Source organism: Numida meleagris, chromosome 14 (genome assembly GCF_002078875.1).
Source record: "Numida meleagris isolate 19003 breed g44 Domestic line chromosome 14, NumMel1.0, whole genome shotgun sequence".
NCBI lineage: Eukaryota > Metazoa > Chordata > Aves > Galliformes > Numididae > Numida > Numida meleagris.
This window is the reverse complement of record NC_034422.1, coordinates 6,438,818-6,453,237: the sequence shown is the minus strand read 5'-3', so window position 1 is coordinate 6,453,237 and position 14,420 is coordinate 6,438,818. Positions and strand designations below refer to the sequence as shown.

Genomic DNA, 14,420 nt, shown 5'->3' with positions numbered 1-14,420 from the left:
GGCATGCAGGGCTGTGGGAGAGGAGGAGACTGCCTCGTGCCCTCAGCCATCGCCTGGACACCCAGGTGCCAGGAGGCAGCTCTGGCTCTCACACCTCTCCAGCCCGCTGTAGAGTTTTGACATCTGCAGCTCCAACATCTGGTCAGATTTGCAGCTGATGACTCAGTAGCACCACAGTCAGAGGGTGCTGCAGCACAAAACTTCCCCCAAGCACTGAGCAGCTGAGACTGGCCATGCTCCTGCTATGATTAAGAGCCTGAAAATAGATTTTATGTATGTATTTCTAAAACCATGAAGGAAAACTCTCCACCGCTGAACAGCGGACGGGTTATACCATCTCCACTGCTGCTGTTGGAGAGGAGCGAGAGCCAGAAGTCGCACGAAGCTTGGCAGGGCTTGTTTGGAGGATGCTGAAATGATTCACTCCAGCAGCTGTTCCTGAGTGAGCAGGGGGGTGACAAGTTGGCATGCTTCTCCGTGTCCCTTTGTGGTGCAGGGCCAAAGTGAGCTATGGGCTGAAGTGTTTTGTGTTTCCCATGCAGCAGATGGCATGGTGGCTTTAGGTCACTTGGACTGACAGAGCAAGGAAGGAGCAGCAATGGGCTGGGAAAGGCAGCACCCTCTACTCTTCCTGCTGGTGGATCTTCATAAGCACTTTTGGGGCAGCATCCTGCAGAGCCCAGCCTGGTGCAGCCCAGCTGCATGGGGAGAGGAGGGGCTTGGGGTGACGGGCCTGGCTGCCATCTCTTTACTGTGCACAGCTTCAGGCACTCACTGATTTTCCAGTGGGCTCATTTGCATTTTGAGAAGAACACATCTCTTAATGCCAATTAATCCCCCCAATGACACTGGCTCTGCACTTTTAGGAGTTGAGGTACCGGATAAGGGGACATCTCCATGGTTTGTGCTCTAGGAAAACCCCATGCAAGAGCTCTGTCTGTCTGTCCACCCAAGCACGACAGATGTGCAGTGCTACTGGTGCCCCTTCAAGGGGGAGCAGCACCACTCTCCACTCCCTTTATCTTTCCATCAGAGCTGAAATCCCTAAGGCCCTGTGGAAAATTCCTGCCTTGATCCGCACCGACCGACGTGTTTGTTCTCGTCTGAGCTTGGAGGAAGTTACACTGATCTCTCCTGTGCTTTTTTCCCCTCTCCTTTTATGTAAGTGGGCATTTTGGTCTAATAACAGTGTTTTAAAGGCAAACCCATCCAAAGTGGGCCCTGTGCTGGAGTGCTTGGAGGGAGTTTTGCAGCAGGGAAGCAGCGCTCATGTCTCCTCCGGGCTGAAGTTCTGCACACATCTCCTGTGGCACGAGACAGCTCTGCACACTGCTGTGCTTCAGCCCCTGACACCAACTGCATCAGAGGGATCACAAGGATCAGGAAAATCCAGCGAACAAAACCATGTAGACCTGGATGCCTCTGGGTAGCAGAGATAGCATTGCTGCTTGTGCTGTTTGGTGCTCAGTGACAACTCCAGCAGCTCCTGGGAGCCTCCAAGGGGCTGCACTGCAGCAGCCACACAGCGACTGCTTTGCAGGAAGCACTTCTTGCTATTTGCTTTCCTCTAAAGCCCAAGTGACGGCGCTGCACCTAGCCCTTCCTACTCCTGCACCGCCCTTGAGCAAACATATTTATAGCAATGAGTGGTGTTTATAGCTTTGCCCTATCTTGACCTGGAAGTAATTGGTTAATTGTGTTAGACAACAAACCTTGAGACACTCACGTGTTTTCCTTCCACCTTTTCGCAGAGAACTGGGGGGGTCATGCTGGTCAGAAACATCAAACACCTGGGAGAAAACAATGTGTGCTTCTCTGCCAGGAAATCGGTCCCAGTTGAACCCATTTCAGGGCCAGCAGTTCCCATAAAGCTCCTGGAGGCTTCGCTGGATGGCTGGAGCAGGGCTGGTGCTGGCCCTGGGGTAGGTGCAGAGCTCTCCAGGGGTATCTCGGGGGTACACGAAGTGCAGAACCCCTCTGTCTGCCCTGGACTGAGCAGGCAGCCTGCCTGCCTTTGTGCCATTCTTACAGGGAGGTTGTGACTTCACTGGTTTGCTCTCCTAGATTCAGTGCCCCTCTGCACTGTCGATGGCCTTGGAGGACAGTGTCAGTGTGAGACGTGCTTTGTCTTTCTGGGTGCAAAGATGGTGATGCCCCTGACCGTGGTCTGCATGCCTCTGCTTCTCTTTCATCTCTGCCTACATGTGATTTACTGGTGTCCATTGATGTGTGGCTGCTGGGTGGAGAAGTGCCCCATAAAGCAGAGGGGTTAAACAAGCCCACCCCAGTGGTGACTCTTCCTGTCTGGGTGGAGACCCCTGTGCAGTTGTGGGTGAGGCTCCAAAGCAACTCGTGGTTGTTTCTGAGCTCTGTAAACCCAAAACCACGCTAAATCTGTTCAGTGCATAAAACGTGATCAGATCTCTGCAAACAGGAAGCAAGGAGGGTTTTTCCCATGCAGTTCTTCTTGCCAGCTTTCAAATATGCTCCAGCCTTATAGAAGTGAAGGAAAAAATCCCAGCTGGATCTTGCCTGCACCCGGGGACCTGTGAGCAGCCCTGGGGGCTTCTGGCCTCACTGCCTTAGCACCACGTTCCTGCAGCCCCAGTGCAGAGAGCAGCTCCAATGCAGGGAGCAGTGCAGCGCTGGTCCCAAGGCATGGGTAGTGAGGACTGAGGCACTGCGTTGGTGCTGAGGTTTGCAAGCAGCTGGGCGGCAATGCAGGCAGTGGCTCTTCCCTCTGCAGCATTCGGAGTCATGCTGCAGGAGCGGCTAAGAGGATTAGGGATCTCTGATGGTGTTTGCAGCTGTGCTAGCTGTAAGCGAGAGGAGGAATCCAAATGCTTCATCTTGGGAAGCAAAGCTCTGGGTCTGGAAGGGAATTCTCCCTCGGGACTCTGCAGCTGGAGATGTTCTCAGATGCTGCTATTTCACAGAGCAATGTGTGAGCGCAGTTCCTGCAGGGCCATAGCACAAATAGTGCTCCTGCGGAACGCTCGCTGTGAGCCAGCCCGGATGTGGGGCTCCAAGCCACGGTAACATCTCCAAAATGTCAGCTCCCACGCAGGTCTGTGTATCCCAAGCATCCAGCCCCAGTGAGGAACGTGTTAGAAGCTGTGCCAGGTTAACCCCAGACACGAGAAGGAGACCCACCCTGGGAGTCAGGACAAGGATCTCCTTAACACTTCTGCTGCCATTACCCACGTTGTCTTATACTGCAGTGCTTCAGCAAAGAGAACAGATTTCCTGCATTCCTGCACGGAGTTGAGCTCCGGGGTTGGGTTCCCCACAGTGCATTCAGCACTGTGACCATCCCAATAAAAACACCTGAGGTGCCCCCTGCAGAGGTGCTGTGATGTGATGCTTCGGCAGGATGCAATCCTTGGGTGTGGGCTGGGGGAGGGCATGGAATCCATGGAGCTGTTTTCCAACCTCAAAAAAAAACATGGCCTTGGAGACAAGGAAGGAGACATCCCTGTTGGACAGGCGCATGCCTGCTGGAAACGCACAGTCCTGGGGCCAGGGGTGCCCATGCAGAGGGGTGGGAGTGCTGAGTCCACGTGTGGAACTTCTGACTTTGCTTCCAGCTGAGGCTGCAGCTGCCGGGCTCACCCTGAAGACAGAATCACTGTGAGTCTGGGGTGGAGTGTGTCAGTGGAAAGGAAAAGCTCCAAGCCTCCAACGTGTCTAATGGTTTTAGTGGAGGCTGAGAGATCAGGAGAGAATGCCAGAGGTAACAAGTTCAGCTTTTTTTCCAGGTACAATCGTGTGCAAATCATCTGCCAAAAATGCAAAACAAGATCATAATCCTAAATTTGTCCTTTAAGTGTACCTGTGCCTGCTCTGTAGTGCTTTCCTCCTAATCACTGGGGATTAATACCGAAGTGCATTGAAACATCTGAGGTGAAGGGGCACAGTGGAATTCCTTGCAGGCTGGTAATAATAACAGAAAGCCGTTCTGTGCAGCAAACCTGAGGCTGACTTGGTTTTTAATGGACATCTGTCTGCAGGGGGAAAAAATGCCATGGCAACTGGCTTTCTTGTTGGCACGCCTGTCTCAGCAAAAGGATGGGGAGAGGATGGGTATTGAAGGGTCTGCGCTGCAGTGCTTGGGAAGTGGGGAGGCACAGCTCAGTGAAGCTGTGAGGCAAAGGTTGTTTATGCTCCGTGAGCACCAGATCTGGAGGGATTTAAGAGCTAAGTCTTGGCATAACGATTGCTTTGTCTGCTGCTGCTGAGCAGGAGTTAGACTTGGTTCTCCCCTTCCCTTTGTGAAAACGCTAAATCTACTCATAGAGGCGCGAAGCACAGGGCTGGGGGCTGCTAGGCATTCTGCCCATGGCGGTGCTGGGGCACAGCCGGGGCTCCTGGTCTGAAGCTCTGTCCCAAAACAGTGCTGTGGGGCTGCAGCAATTGCACAGGTCCTGCCTCTGGGCAGGGAGATCCCTTAAATAGTGATTGTGGCCAATGGAAGCTGAGAGTAGGATTCATTAAAATGCCCTGGAGCATGTCCAAAGAAGGGCAATGAAGCTGTGGAGGGACTGGAACATAGGTCTTAAGGGGAGCAGCTGCAGGAACTGGGATGGTTCAGTCTGGAGAAGAGGAGGCGCAAGGCAGACCTTATTGCTCTCTACAGCTCCTGAAAGGCTGTAATGTTCTCTTCTCCCAGGTAACTAGCAACAGGACGAGAGGCTGTGGCCTCAAGTTGCACCAAGGAATGGTTAGGCTGGGTATTAGGAAAATTTCTTCACTGAAAGTGGTCAAGCATTGGGTCAGGCTGCCCGGGGAAGAGATGGAGTCACTGACCCTGCAGGTGTTCAAGAAACATGGAGATGTGGCACTGATGACATGGTTCCGTGGGAATAGGTTGGGATCAAACTTGGTGACCCAGAGACCCTCTCCAACCATTCTGTACCTCAGCCCCAAGCCCTGTGGATGTTTGCACTTTCCTTCATCTCCCATTAGTTGCATGCGTGGCTCAGCAGCGCATCTGTCTTCCATAGCCTGAATGGAGCTGGAGGAGGGTGCTGGTGGGTGATAGAAATTGGGAACAAGTCGGTATAAAAGTGCACTTGTGGATCAAAAAATATGTTTGCTGGGAGCTGGTGTCTCCTTGCAGCCAAGCTGTGATTTTGAGGGACCACAAGCGATGCAAAGCCACTGCACAGCAGAACCAGCAGTGGCAGCCTCTCCTGCGTGGCTGGAGCTCGGGCTTTGCTCATTCATGTGCATGTACCTAATTCTGGTCTGGCCAGTGGTGCATTCATCAATTACAACTGATTGCAGCTTTGCTGACTAGCTGATACCGTATCTCTCTGGGAAGCACTCCTCATTTGCTGGAGCACCTGATTTGTTTTCCAAGCGCTCGGAGATTCCCATGCCTATAAGTGTTGTTGGCAAAGCTTTTGCCTCTAAGAACAGGTTTTGTGGTAATGGATAAATAGAAGAAGTCTTCAGGGAAAAGAAAACGTGTAGAAATACTCAGTCCTGTGCTGCTCTAGCAGCTGATTTTGCATACAATAAACATCAGGCACTCGTGCTGGCTGTCCCTCCGTAGGCACGCATGTTTCACCGCGCTGAACCTCGGGAAGTGCGCGGTGCCTTGGAGCGGTTCTGTCAAGGAAACATTGCATCATGCAGCACTTCCGGGGAAGCAGTGATGTTATCAGGCTCGTTAATCTTCATGTGCAAACACAGCTTGCACATGTAGGCACAAAACTGAAGGAAAATAGCGGTCTTGAAAAAGACCAGCTCTAACCTGGAATGGGAACGGAAAGGGCAAAATAGGACGTGACTCCCCACTAGAAATAGTTGCTTTTGTTTCTTGGCTGTGGAGCGTGTAATCCCGAATCTTGATTTTTTCTACAGCTAAAGCACTGCATCGGAAAAAGAAAAGGGGGGGGAAAAAATCAATAGAGACAAATCATAAAATAATAAAAACAGAGTAGTGGGAATTGCTGGCTATCAAAGGGCTGTGAGCAGGGAGAAGCCAACACCACAGGACAGGACGCCGTGTGCCGGGACAGCAGTGTGATCGTGGTGCACTGCAGGCGGGCTCACAGCAGAAAGCTGCAGAGTGGCACCAGCACTGGCATGGCACTGGCAGCCTCCGAAGGATCCAGCACCTGACACAGCTCTTGGTGGGTGAAACGGAGCCCCTTCAACCTGGTCACTGCTGTGCTTGCTTCTGAGTGTTTGAGTGAAGATGCTCGACAAGCAAAAATGGGAGGGCACAATGGAAGCCAGAGCTTAGCAAAACAAAGAATACATTGAAGGAGAGAACAAGTCAAACAGCAACTGCGCTTGAGTCATTGCTGCAGACACCAACACGAGAGTCTTATTCATGCAATCACTCTCAGAGGACATAATGTTACCCCAAAATATAAGTTAGTGTGTTCATATCATGTCTTAGAAACCATCTCTGACCACAGAACTTGCTTGTACCTGTGACATCCTCTGATACTGGAGACTCTGTGTGCCCACAGGACCCTGCAGCGGTTCTTAACCTTCATCACACACACAGGGACTAATTGCTGCACACTATAACGCGCTTAGCTGAAAAAGCACTGTAATGACTTCCTTTCCATTAAAAAAAAACAAACAAAACCAAAACAACCTTAAGGGACCTGGATTTGTTGGAGCCTACTATCAGACTTCCTTGTGCTTTCTGGGAAACTTGTTTTATCAAGTGAAAAAAGCGGATGAAACACAGTGCAGAATGCGGAGCCCTGCTACCTGCAGCTCACTCGGATTCATTTCAAGTTGCATTTGGGACCTTCATCTTCCCCACCTGCTGCGTCTCTGCTGCTGTGGTGGCAATTGGGGGCCCTCTGTTTGAGATCCACTGGGATCAACCTAACGACACAGAAGAATTTTGGTGAAATGCCATTTTGCGTGCTACTGGATTTCATACATATATACAATTTAATGTTATAATTAAACACAACATATACATCGTGTATACTATATATATATTTTCTAAAAGTTGTTTCTTCACTTTTTTAGGTAGCGTTACTGATCCCGTTACGTGCAGCGCAACAGACATCTGCTTTCACAGTAAGTAGTTCTAGAAGTGGTGCCTGCTGTCCTCACCTCTGCACACACTGCTGTCTCCTGCAGAACTCCTCAGTGTCCTCTCCCAGTTCTGTGGCTGGGCAATAGCAAAACGTTTTGCAAATTCACCAAAGTTCCTTAAAGCTGCCGGCTCAGTTTTGGACAAATATTTTCAATGGAGTAATGTTTGTGCTGGTATCTGTCATTTTGTTCATAAGGTGTTAACCACAGGGTTTTCTGGGCCTGGAAGGTGAAGCAAAACAAGGAGTTTAACAGCCAAAAGCGCAGGGATGATGCTAATTTAAGAAAGCTGTTAAATATTGTTATCTTTTTACCACTGTGCTGCCACCCACAGCTTTTAGCCGCATGGGAGAACTGTTGCTGTGCAAGCAAGGTGTACGAACACTGCCCGCCCAGCAGGATTGCTCCTTCTCACGGCATCCGAGTCCTGCGGGACTTCCAGAGCATCTCTACGAATAGATTAAAGTCAGAGCATTTTGAGTAACCATGGCTATAAATCAATTTCGCTCTTGGTTTTCAAGTTACAGCTGCTCTTACTAATCCTGCGTGTACACGGTCTTTTAACAGTGATAGATGGGTGCTCGGTGGTGAAAGCACCACTTGAACAGAGCGGGCACCAGCGAGATGCCTAAAGCCGGGTCCCTGCTGCGCTCCGATGATTACCGCATTTCAGATTCACGTTTTCCAAATTTCTCGATTGCAACGTCTGCATTCCTGGTTTCAGCGCTTTGGATTTCTGCAGTTCAACTCCCGCATGTGCCATTTCTGCGCCTCGTTCGCGGCCCTGCGCTGCGCGAGGCCCCGCTCGCTCTCTCCCCCCTCACTCCCCACCCCGAGGCCGCACCGCGCGGGCGGAGCCGTTCCCGTCCGGAGGGCCCTCCCGCGGGCGGCGCTGGGAGCGGGGCGGGAGCGGCCCCGCACAGCGCAGGGCCCGGCGCCGTCCGCGGCGGCCGCCGCCTCACGTGTCCGCCGCTCCCCCGCCTCCGCCCCTTCACCTCGCCTCAGCACCGCCGCGCTCCTTCCGACTTCCCGTAAAGAGTCCGCGCTTCGCCCCGCTCTCCCCGCGCCGTCCCCTGGCCGCTCCGCTCCCTTCCGCCGCTCGGTGCCTGCCCGGGCCCCGTCCCCCCGCCCCGCCCGCTCTCCCAGCTCCGCCGCTCCCGAGCGCCGCTCTCCCCCCATCCCCCCCCAACCCTGCGCGCGGATCCCTCCGCGCCGCGCTCCGCTCCCTCCGCCCCGCACTGTTTGGGAGCAACCGCGGCCGAGAGCGAGAGAGGAGAGGGAGAGAGAGAGACACAGAGCAGCGCTCCCGCTCGGCGCTCCCGCAGCGCAGGCCCCGGCCCTCAGCCCTCAGCCATGTCCCTCAAGCAGACGGCGGCCGCTTCTCAGCCCGCCGGCAACAACCGCAAACCGCCCGGCGGCGGTGGAAGCGGAGGAGGAGGAGGAGGAGGTGGAGGAGGAGGAGGAGGCGGCGGCCTGCCGTCAGCATCGGGTGGCGGGAGGCAGAACATGGGCAGGTGGGTTCCCCGGGATCGCCATCCCCCCCCATCCTGCCCCCCCTCCCCCCCCATGGGCGGTGGTTGGGAGCGGGGCGGTGCGGGGGGGCAGCCGGCATGGCGGCGGGCGGGGCGCGGGCGCAAGGCCCCGCGCGCGGAGGGGGTTCCGCAGTGCCGCCGGGGCGAGGCCGCGGGTTGCCCTTCAGGGAGGGAGGGAGGGAGGGGAGGAGGAGGAGGGAGAAAAGGGGAGGGGAGGGCACGGCGGGGCCTCCATTTTGTACCCCGAGGCGGCGGCGGCGCGGTGGAAGCCCCGAGGCGCGGCGGGGCCCTCCCGCCCGGCGCTGAGGAGACGCTGTGGTGCTGAGGCGGCGGCCGCGGGGCTCCCCGCGCGCCCTCCCAGGGGCGCTCCCGCCACCCCTCACAGCGCCCCTCGGAGCGCGGCGCCGCGGCCCTGTGCCCCCCCCACCCCCGGGCTTTATTTTTTATCTCCCATCGCGCTTTTTTAATCACCTATTCCCCCCCCCCCCCCCCCCCCCCCCCCCCCTTTTTTTTTTTTTTTTTTTTTTTTTTTTTTTGCCACCGATCACCCCTCCCCGCGCCGCTTCGGGGTGGATCGCGGCCTTTGGGTGCGGGGATCCTCGCACAGAAAACACCATTTTGGGGTCTTGTCTGTTTTTCCCGTTTTCTGTGGGTCCCGGCGATCTGAGCGGGATGGGAGCGGATCTGAAGGTCATGGTCGCTCGGAGCAGTCTCATTTTCAGTTGTATTCTGCTCGCCTTCCCGCTTGGCTTTTATTTTTACCCACTTTTGTGCATTTAGCAATAAAAGAGTCCACAGCGGTCTCATTGTTGCACGGCCCTGAAAAACCCAACAGGACGTTGTTACCCATCCGTGGGACTGGAGGAGCGTTGGGAGGGTGGGAAACAGCAAAAAGAGCCCAAATAACCCAAAGAAACACCAATACCAGCAGTGCCCAGCACCCGGTGCCATGATATCATGGCTCTCACGCGTGGCACTGCCTTGGCCATGATGTTGGCTGTGCCTCGCTGACAGACAGCGGCACCGTGGAGGTTAACGTGAAGGGCAACAAAACCTACAGCTTTTTGGAAGATTTTTTTTTTGGAAGATTCAATGTTATTGCAAGCATTGGGCTCCTCAGATGGTGAGCTGTGAGCTTGGATTCCTTTGTCAAGCTCTAAAATCAAGACTGTTGGGTTTCTCCTACCAGCTTCATTGGATAGATTCCATTTCAGAACTTGGGAAGTTGTAGCGGGGCTGCTGAACAACCAGTGTGTTCCCAATCTCTTTTTTTTTTTTTTTTTTAAATTGATTATTCAGTGTAATTCTGGGTGATGTTTCAGTAAGACCACAGCGCCCAGGTTGATGGGTCCCCATAGGATACCTTCAGAGAACTTTTCCTGTTGCTGTCCTAAGGAGTTGGCTCTTTTTTGGACAAATTCAAAGATGGTTCACCTTCCAAGTTTTGTCTTGTAAATTAAAAGCAATGTGGCTTTTCTGTTTGAAAAAATCGCATTGATTTTAGCTGGGCTGCATCTTGATTTCAACTGGAAGTGTTGTGTTGAACATCCCCCATGTTTTGCGAAGCTTTCTTAGTGTATTCTTGCAACTTATTTCTCTGCAGCTCTAGCATTTCTAGTTTTCTTCTGTTTTCCTTGTGACATGCCAAAAATGTTACATTTTATGGCTAAGTTTTTCATAAAGACCCAAATTCGAGCAGAAAGTTGTTTGATAGTGAACACTCATGGGCTCAATTTCTGTGTGTTTATTACTGCAGAACTTAATGGGGTAAGCACCTGGTCCTTCCTCATCAGGTAGAGAGAGGAGGGGTTCAACTTTATGTGTTTCCATGGTCTTCAGATGAAATTTTAATAAGTTATCCATCATAATAGTAATAGTCTTGTAACATATTTTCTAGTAGGAAAGGTAAGACCTTGTGTGAAAGATGAGGACATCCCAGTGTTTGCTTTCCATTGCAATTCCTTCCCCTTTTACCCTGGGGAAGAAAGTCACAAAAGAAGGTTTCCTTAAAGGTGTCTAAAAATTAGCACAAAGCATTAATGCATGTTTATTAAATGGGCGCTAAGTGAAATGTATTATACACTGTGTTTATTTGGTGGTGGCTGTGTGTAGAGTAAGACAGGTGGGAAGTGGGGTTGTGGGGGGCAGGGGGATGCCTATAGAGTGTTAAGCTGTAACTGGAGAAAATGTAGACCTCGTGTGAACCTGCTCTGCCGTGCTCCTCCAGATCTTAACTATTATTATTTTTTGGTGTGTTAGTTCAGTTTTTTCCCCAACAAGTTTAGCGATGCTATGATTAGAAAATACATCTGTATCAGCATTCCTTCAAACGCTGCAACTATTTTTATCATTTTTTTTTCCCATTGGGGTTTTGGCTGAAGGCAAACCACCTCAGGCTCTGGTTTTGGAGGATTACATCTCTGGTTACGATTGTGGCAATAGATCCTTTTTATTTGGGAACTGTCTTGCCAAAATGGACCTGCCCTTTAAGAAATAGTCTGTTGCTGCTTTTATACATTGCTTTAACCATTAAGAAGTTTAAACTGACATTACCCCATGTTATGTAGCTTGCTTTTGAGACTTAATGCTTTTTGCCTTCTCTTATTTTCCTTTTTCTTGACAGTCTTTGTTACTAATCTAATGAAGGGCTGAAGGACAGGGTAGAAAGGAGGTGTCCATTCTGTTCAGTAGAAGTAATTGGGGATATTGAGCACCGAGGCTCACTGAAATAATGCAAGGGACTGTTCTGGAGGTTTGGTCACACATCAGTCAGAGGTTTTCTAGCTCATTCTAATGTCTTTGTGTTGGGTTTAGAGCAGCTGTGCAAAACTGCTGAGCAAAATGAATGGGTAACCTGCAGGTCTCTTTCCTTCGAGCAGTTAATGTGTTTCAGAGTGATCCCCCATACGTGCTTTTGAGTAAGTTTTAATGTGGTGGCTGATTCATGGCCATGTACATGAAGAAGGTTCTTCAGTGCCGAAGCCCATCAGTGGGCTGTGCCTGCCCGCTTGGCTCAGGTGTATCCATCTGATGGGGTGCTGCAGAACTCGTCCTCTTGTAAGAAGACAAGAGTTGACGTGATTAATGTCAGCACTGGGAAAAAAAACTACTGAAAGCAGCGCTGCAGCACTACTTGCATGGTCTTAATTTGACAGCTTCGGTCCATTTGACTCCTATATAACCAATTGCTCTTCTTAAATGAGGTCTGAACTTTGTACTTCTGAATTCTTCCTTAGAAGAAAGCTTTATCAGCTCTCTGCACTTGTAATGAAAGTTCTTCAGAGTATCCTTCAATTGTTTTCAAAGCTGTGCTGATGCAGTCAGTGCTCCAGAAACATCCATTCGCTCTATTAAGTTCAGTGAGCTTTGTAGTTGCACTTCTGCTGCAGACATTAATTGCAGTGTGGTTGCATCTGTTTCTTGTTTCTTGGTCTCAAAGTGAAGATGCTGTTGGAAAGAACTTCACATCCTGGAGAGACTCGCCTTCCTTGCATTAGTTTTCACTGAACTGTAAAAATATAAATGCTTGACCTTGTTTTGCTTACACGAATGCTCTCCTTGGCATGTAAACATCAGGAGGGGAGGTGCGGGATGTTGAGGAATAGGATAGCAAATGTTCAGAAAAATAGAAAAAAAATGCTTCTGGGACGTTTATTGTGAAGCATTTGGGATGAAGCTCTGATGTAGACTTTCACTCTTAAAGCACGAGCACTAACCTGCAGTGAGTTGGCTACTGAGATTAATTACTTGGTAGAGCTACTTTGTCTGGTGCAGCAGTTTCTGACTGTGTGACTTTCCTACCCTGCAGCATTGGAATGGGGTTGCAAGTTTGATTTGCCAAGTTGCTCTGCCTTCTCCAAGGCCCACGTTGAATCACATTTCTGCAATAGAAAATATATATTTAATTCACCCTACTTACTGTAATCAAGATGTGATTGTAGGGAGCAGTGCAGGATTGCTTGTGACCCTTCTAATTTCTCCCACTCCGTTTTTGCCCTCCTGTTTTGCATTGTGATGAACTGCTTCTGACAAAGACCATCCACCTTCTGCTTTTGTAGAGGTCCATATAGTCCATCAGAGATGTGTCAATGGGTGGTCTGAACTTGAGTCTTCACCTGTTTGATTGAACATTGGCTGATCTGTTTAAAATGGGGATGAACGTCTTGCTTCAGGAGACTGCGTTGAACAGTTGTAGCTAGAAGGAGAGGTCAGGTTTGTAAAGAGGCTCCTGGCTGGAGCAGGACTAGAAGCCCTGCATTTGTCCTTTCTCTTGCTCTTTGGCAGAAGCTGAGGCCTTTTGCGAGCGTGGATGCGCACGGTCAGATGGCTTCAGGTGTGTGATGGGAATGGTAATAGGGGAAATGCAGGAGGTGGAAAATGCAGAATGTTTCAGGTTAAATGCTTAAACAGGATGCTCTGAACTTGCTGACCGGTCTAGGAACCCAGTTAGTTAAATTCTAAGGATACACGTTGCTGGCAGTGGGAGTGCAGCAAAGGCACCGCGGTCTCGCCTCTGGCCATTTCTGTAACCCATGCAGGAAGGGATGTCTTCAGAATCCTTGAGACCAACGGAGGGAACTGATGGAATTGTTTGGACTTCCTCCACGTTCTCTGCGAGGCAGTTTTGTTGCAACATTGGATTATGATAAAAGGAGGAATCAAAGCTGGATCCGTCCCTTTTAATGGGGCGTTTTGCATCTGGTGGAATGGCTTCCCAAAAGAATAGAATGGTTCACCTGAAAATGTTGCTAAAACTCCGTTGCAGGCTCCACACTGCACTGTAGGCAGCTGTTTGACAAATGGCAGGCTTACTCAATGGTAAGACTTGCTTGGCGCCGGAGCAAGATGAAAGTTGTGACTCTGTCTTCTAGAAAGCCAGGGCTTATAGGTAATTAAATAAGGGCTATTTGGTTTAGAATTTTTGTGTGTGTGTGAGATTAGAACTCTGCAAGTATCCTGAAAATGCCAACTTGATATCTGAAGTCTGCGTTTATTACCCATCAGCAAACGTCGTCAGTGGGCACGATGCTGTACAGGACGGCACATCGGGCTCGGAAGCTTGCCTTCTCAAACTGCTCAGGTGATAGGTCAGTGGATCTTCATTTTTTCCTTGCTAAGGACTTTCCTGGTTCTCTGATGGACTTGCTGATTTCTGCAAAATCTGTGCTCGTGAGAAGATCCTTTAATTCCTTGACCAGCTCGTGAGTCCTGCTCACAAGGGCATGGTTTGGAGCACAGCTGCCTTCAACCGCAGCGCAGCGCTTTCAGAAGCCATTGAATGCATTTGATGTTCAGGTTTCAGCATTGTTTGGCTGTTTTGAAACATGAACACGGTTCTTTGGGTCTCTAATTAAATGAATGCGCATCTGTAAGGTGAGTCCGTTTCAAAAATTGATTTTTTCTTAAAATTGTAGACTTCATTTTGCCTTACTCTCATTGGGTGTGCTCTAAGTTGCCACTGTGATACAAATCTCAGTCATCACAAGGAAGATTTGAAACTAGGGCTTCCTATTGTGATACAAACCTCAATCACTACAAAAAAAAATGCTTGAAACTAGGGCTGCTTCTTATATGGAGGGAGCTTGGACACGAAGGACACCAGCCAGGCTGAGGTGTTATTGCAGCTGCAGGGATGTTGTTGGCACTGCCAGGGCAGAGTTGAAGGGCACAGACCATGACATCTCAGTTCACAGAGCATTTGAGAGCCTGCGAGTGAATTGAAAAGTGCTTTCAAGCATTGAGGTTGTTGCACGTTCACTGGTTTGCATGTGGTTACTGGTTTTGAGGGGCTGCGCATGGCTGGTGCTCTCACAG

At 50.6% G+C, this 14,420-nt stretch overlaps 1 protein-coding gene and 1 long non-coding RNA gene across 18 annotated transcripts in view; one reads left to right on the top strand and one right to left on the bottom strand.

Annotated features, from left to right (window-relative positions):
- Positions 4,762–8,955, bottom strand: LOC110406649. Of its 5 annotated transcripts, none has more exons than XR_002443542.1 (4): positions 8,849–8,955; positions 7,389–7,523; positions 7,093–7,296; positions 4,762–6,855 (listed from the first exon to the last, which is right to left on the bottom strand). It is a non-coding gene; the product is annotated as an uncharacterized LOC110406649 (long non-coding RNA). The 5 variants fall into 5 exon arrangements; XR_002443540.1 differs by lacking the exon at positions 8,849–8,955 and having other exon boundaries at positions 4,762–5,613; positions 5,759–6,855; positions 7,389–8,131; XR_002443541.1 differs by lacking the exon at positions 8,849–8,955 and adding an exon at positions 7,612–8,131.
- The window catches only part of ATXN2 (ataxin 2), a 50,166-nt gene continuing 44,024 nt past the window's right edge, over positions 8,279–14,420 (top strand). For 12 of the 13 annotated variants that reach the window (XM_021413432.1, XM_021413431.1, XM_021413428.1 and 9 more), the window contains exon 1: positions 8,279–8,588. In XM_021413432.1, coding sequence (XP_021269107.1) covers positions 8,428–8,588 — 161 coding nt within the window. In that variant the 5' untranslated portion in view covers positions 8,279–8,427. Of the gene's footprint in view, positions 8,589–13,591; positions 13,694–14,420 lie in introns of those variants that run through there. The other variant, XM_021413424.1, reaches the window with a different exon arrangement.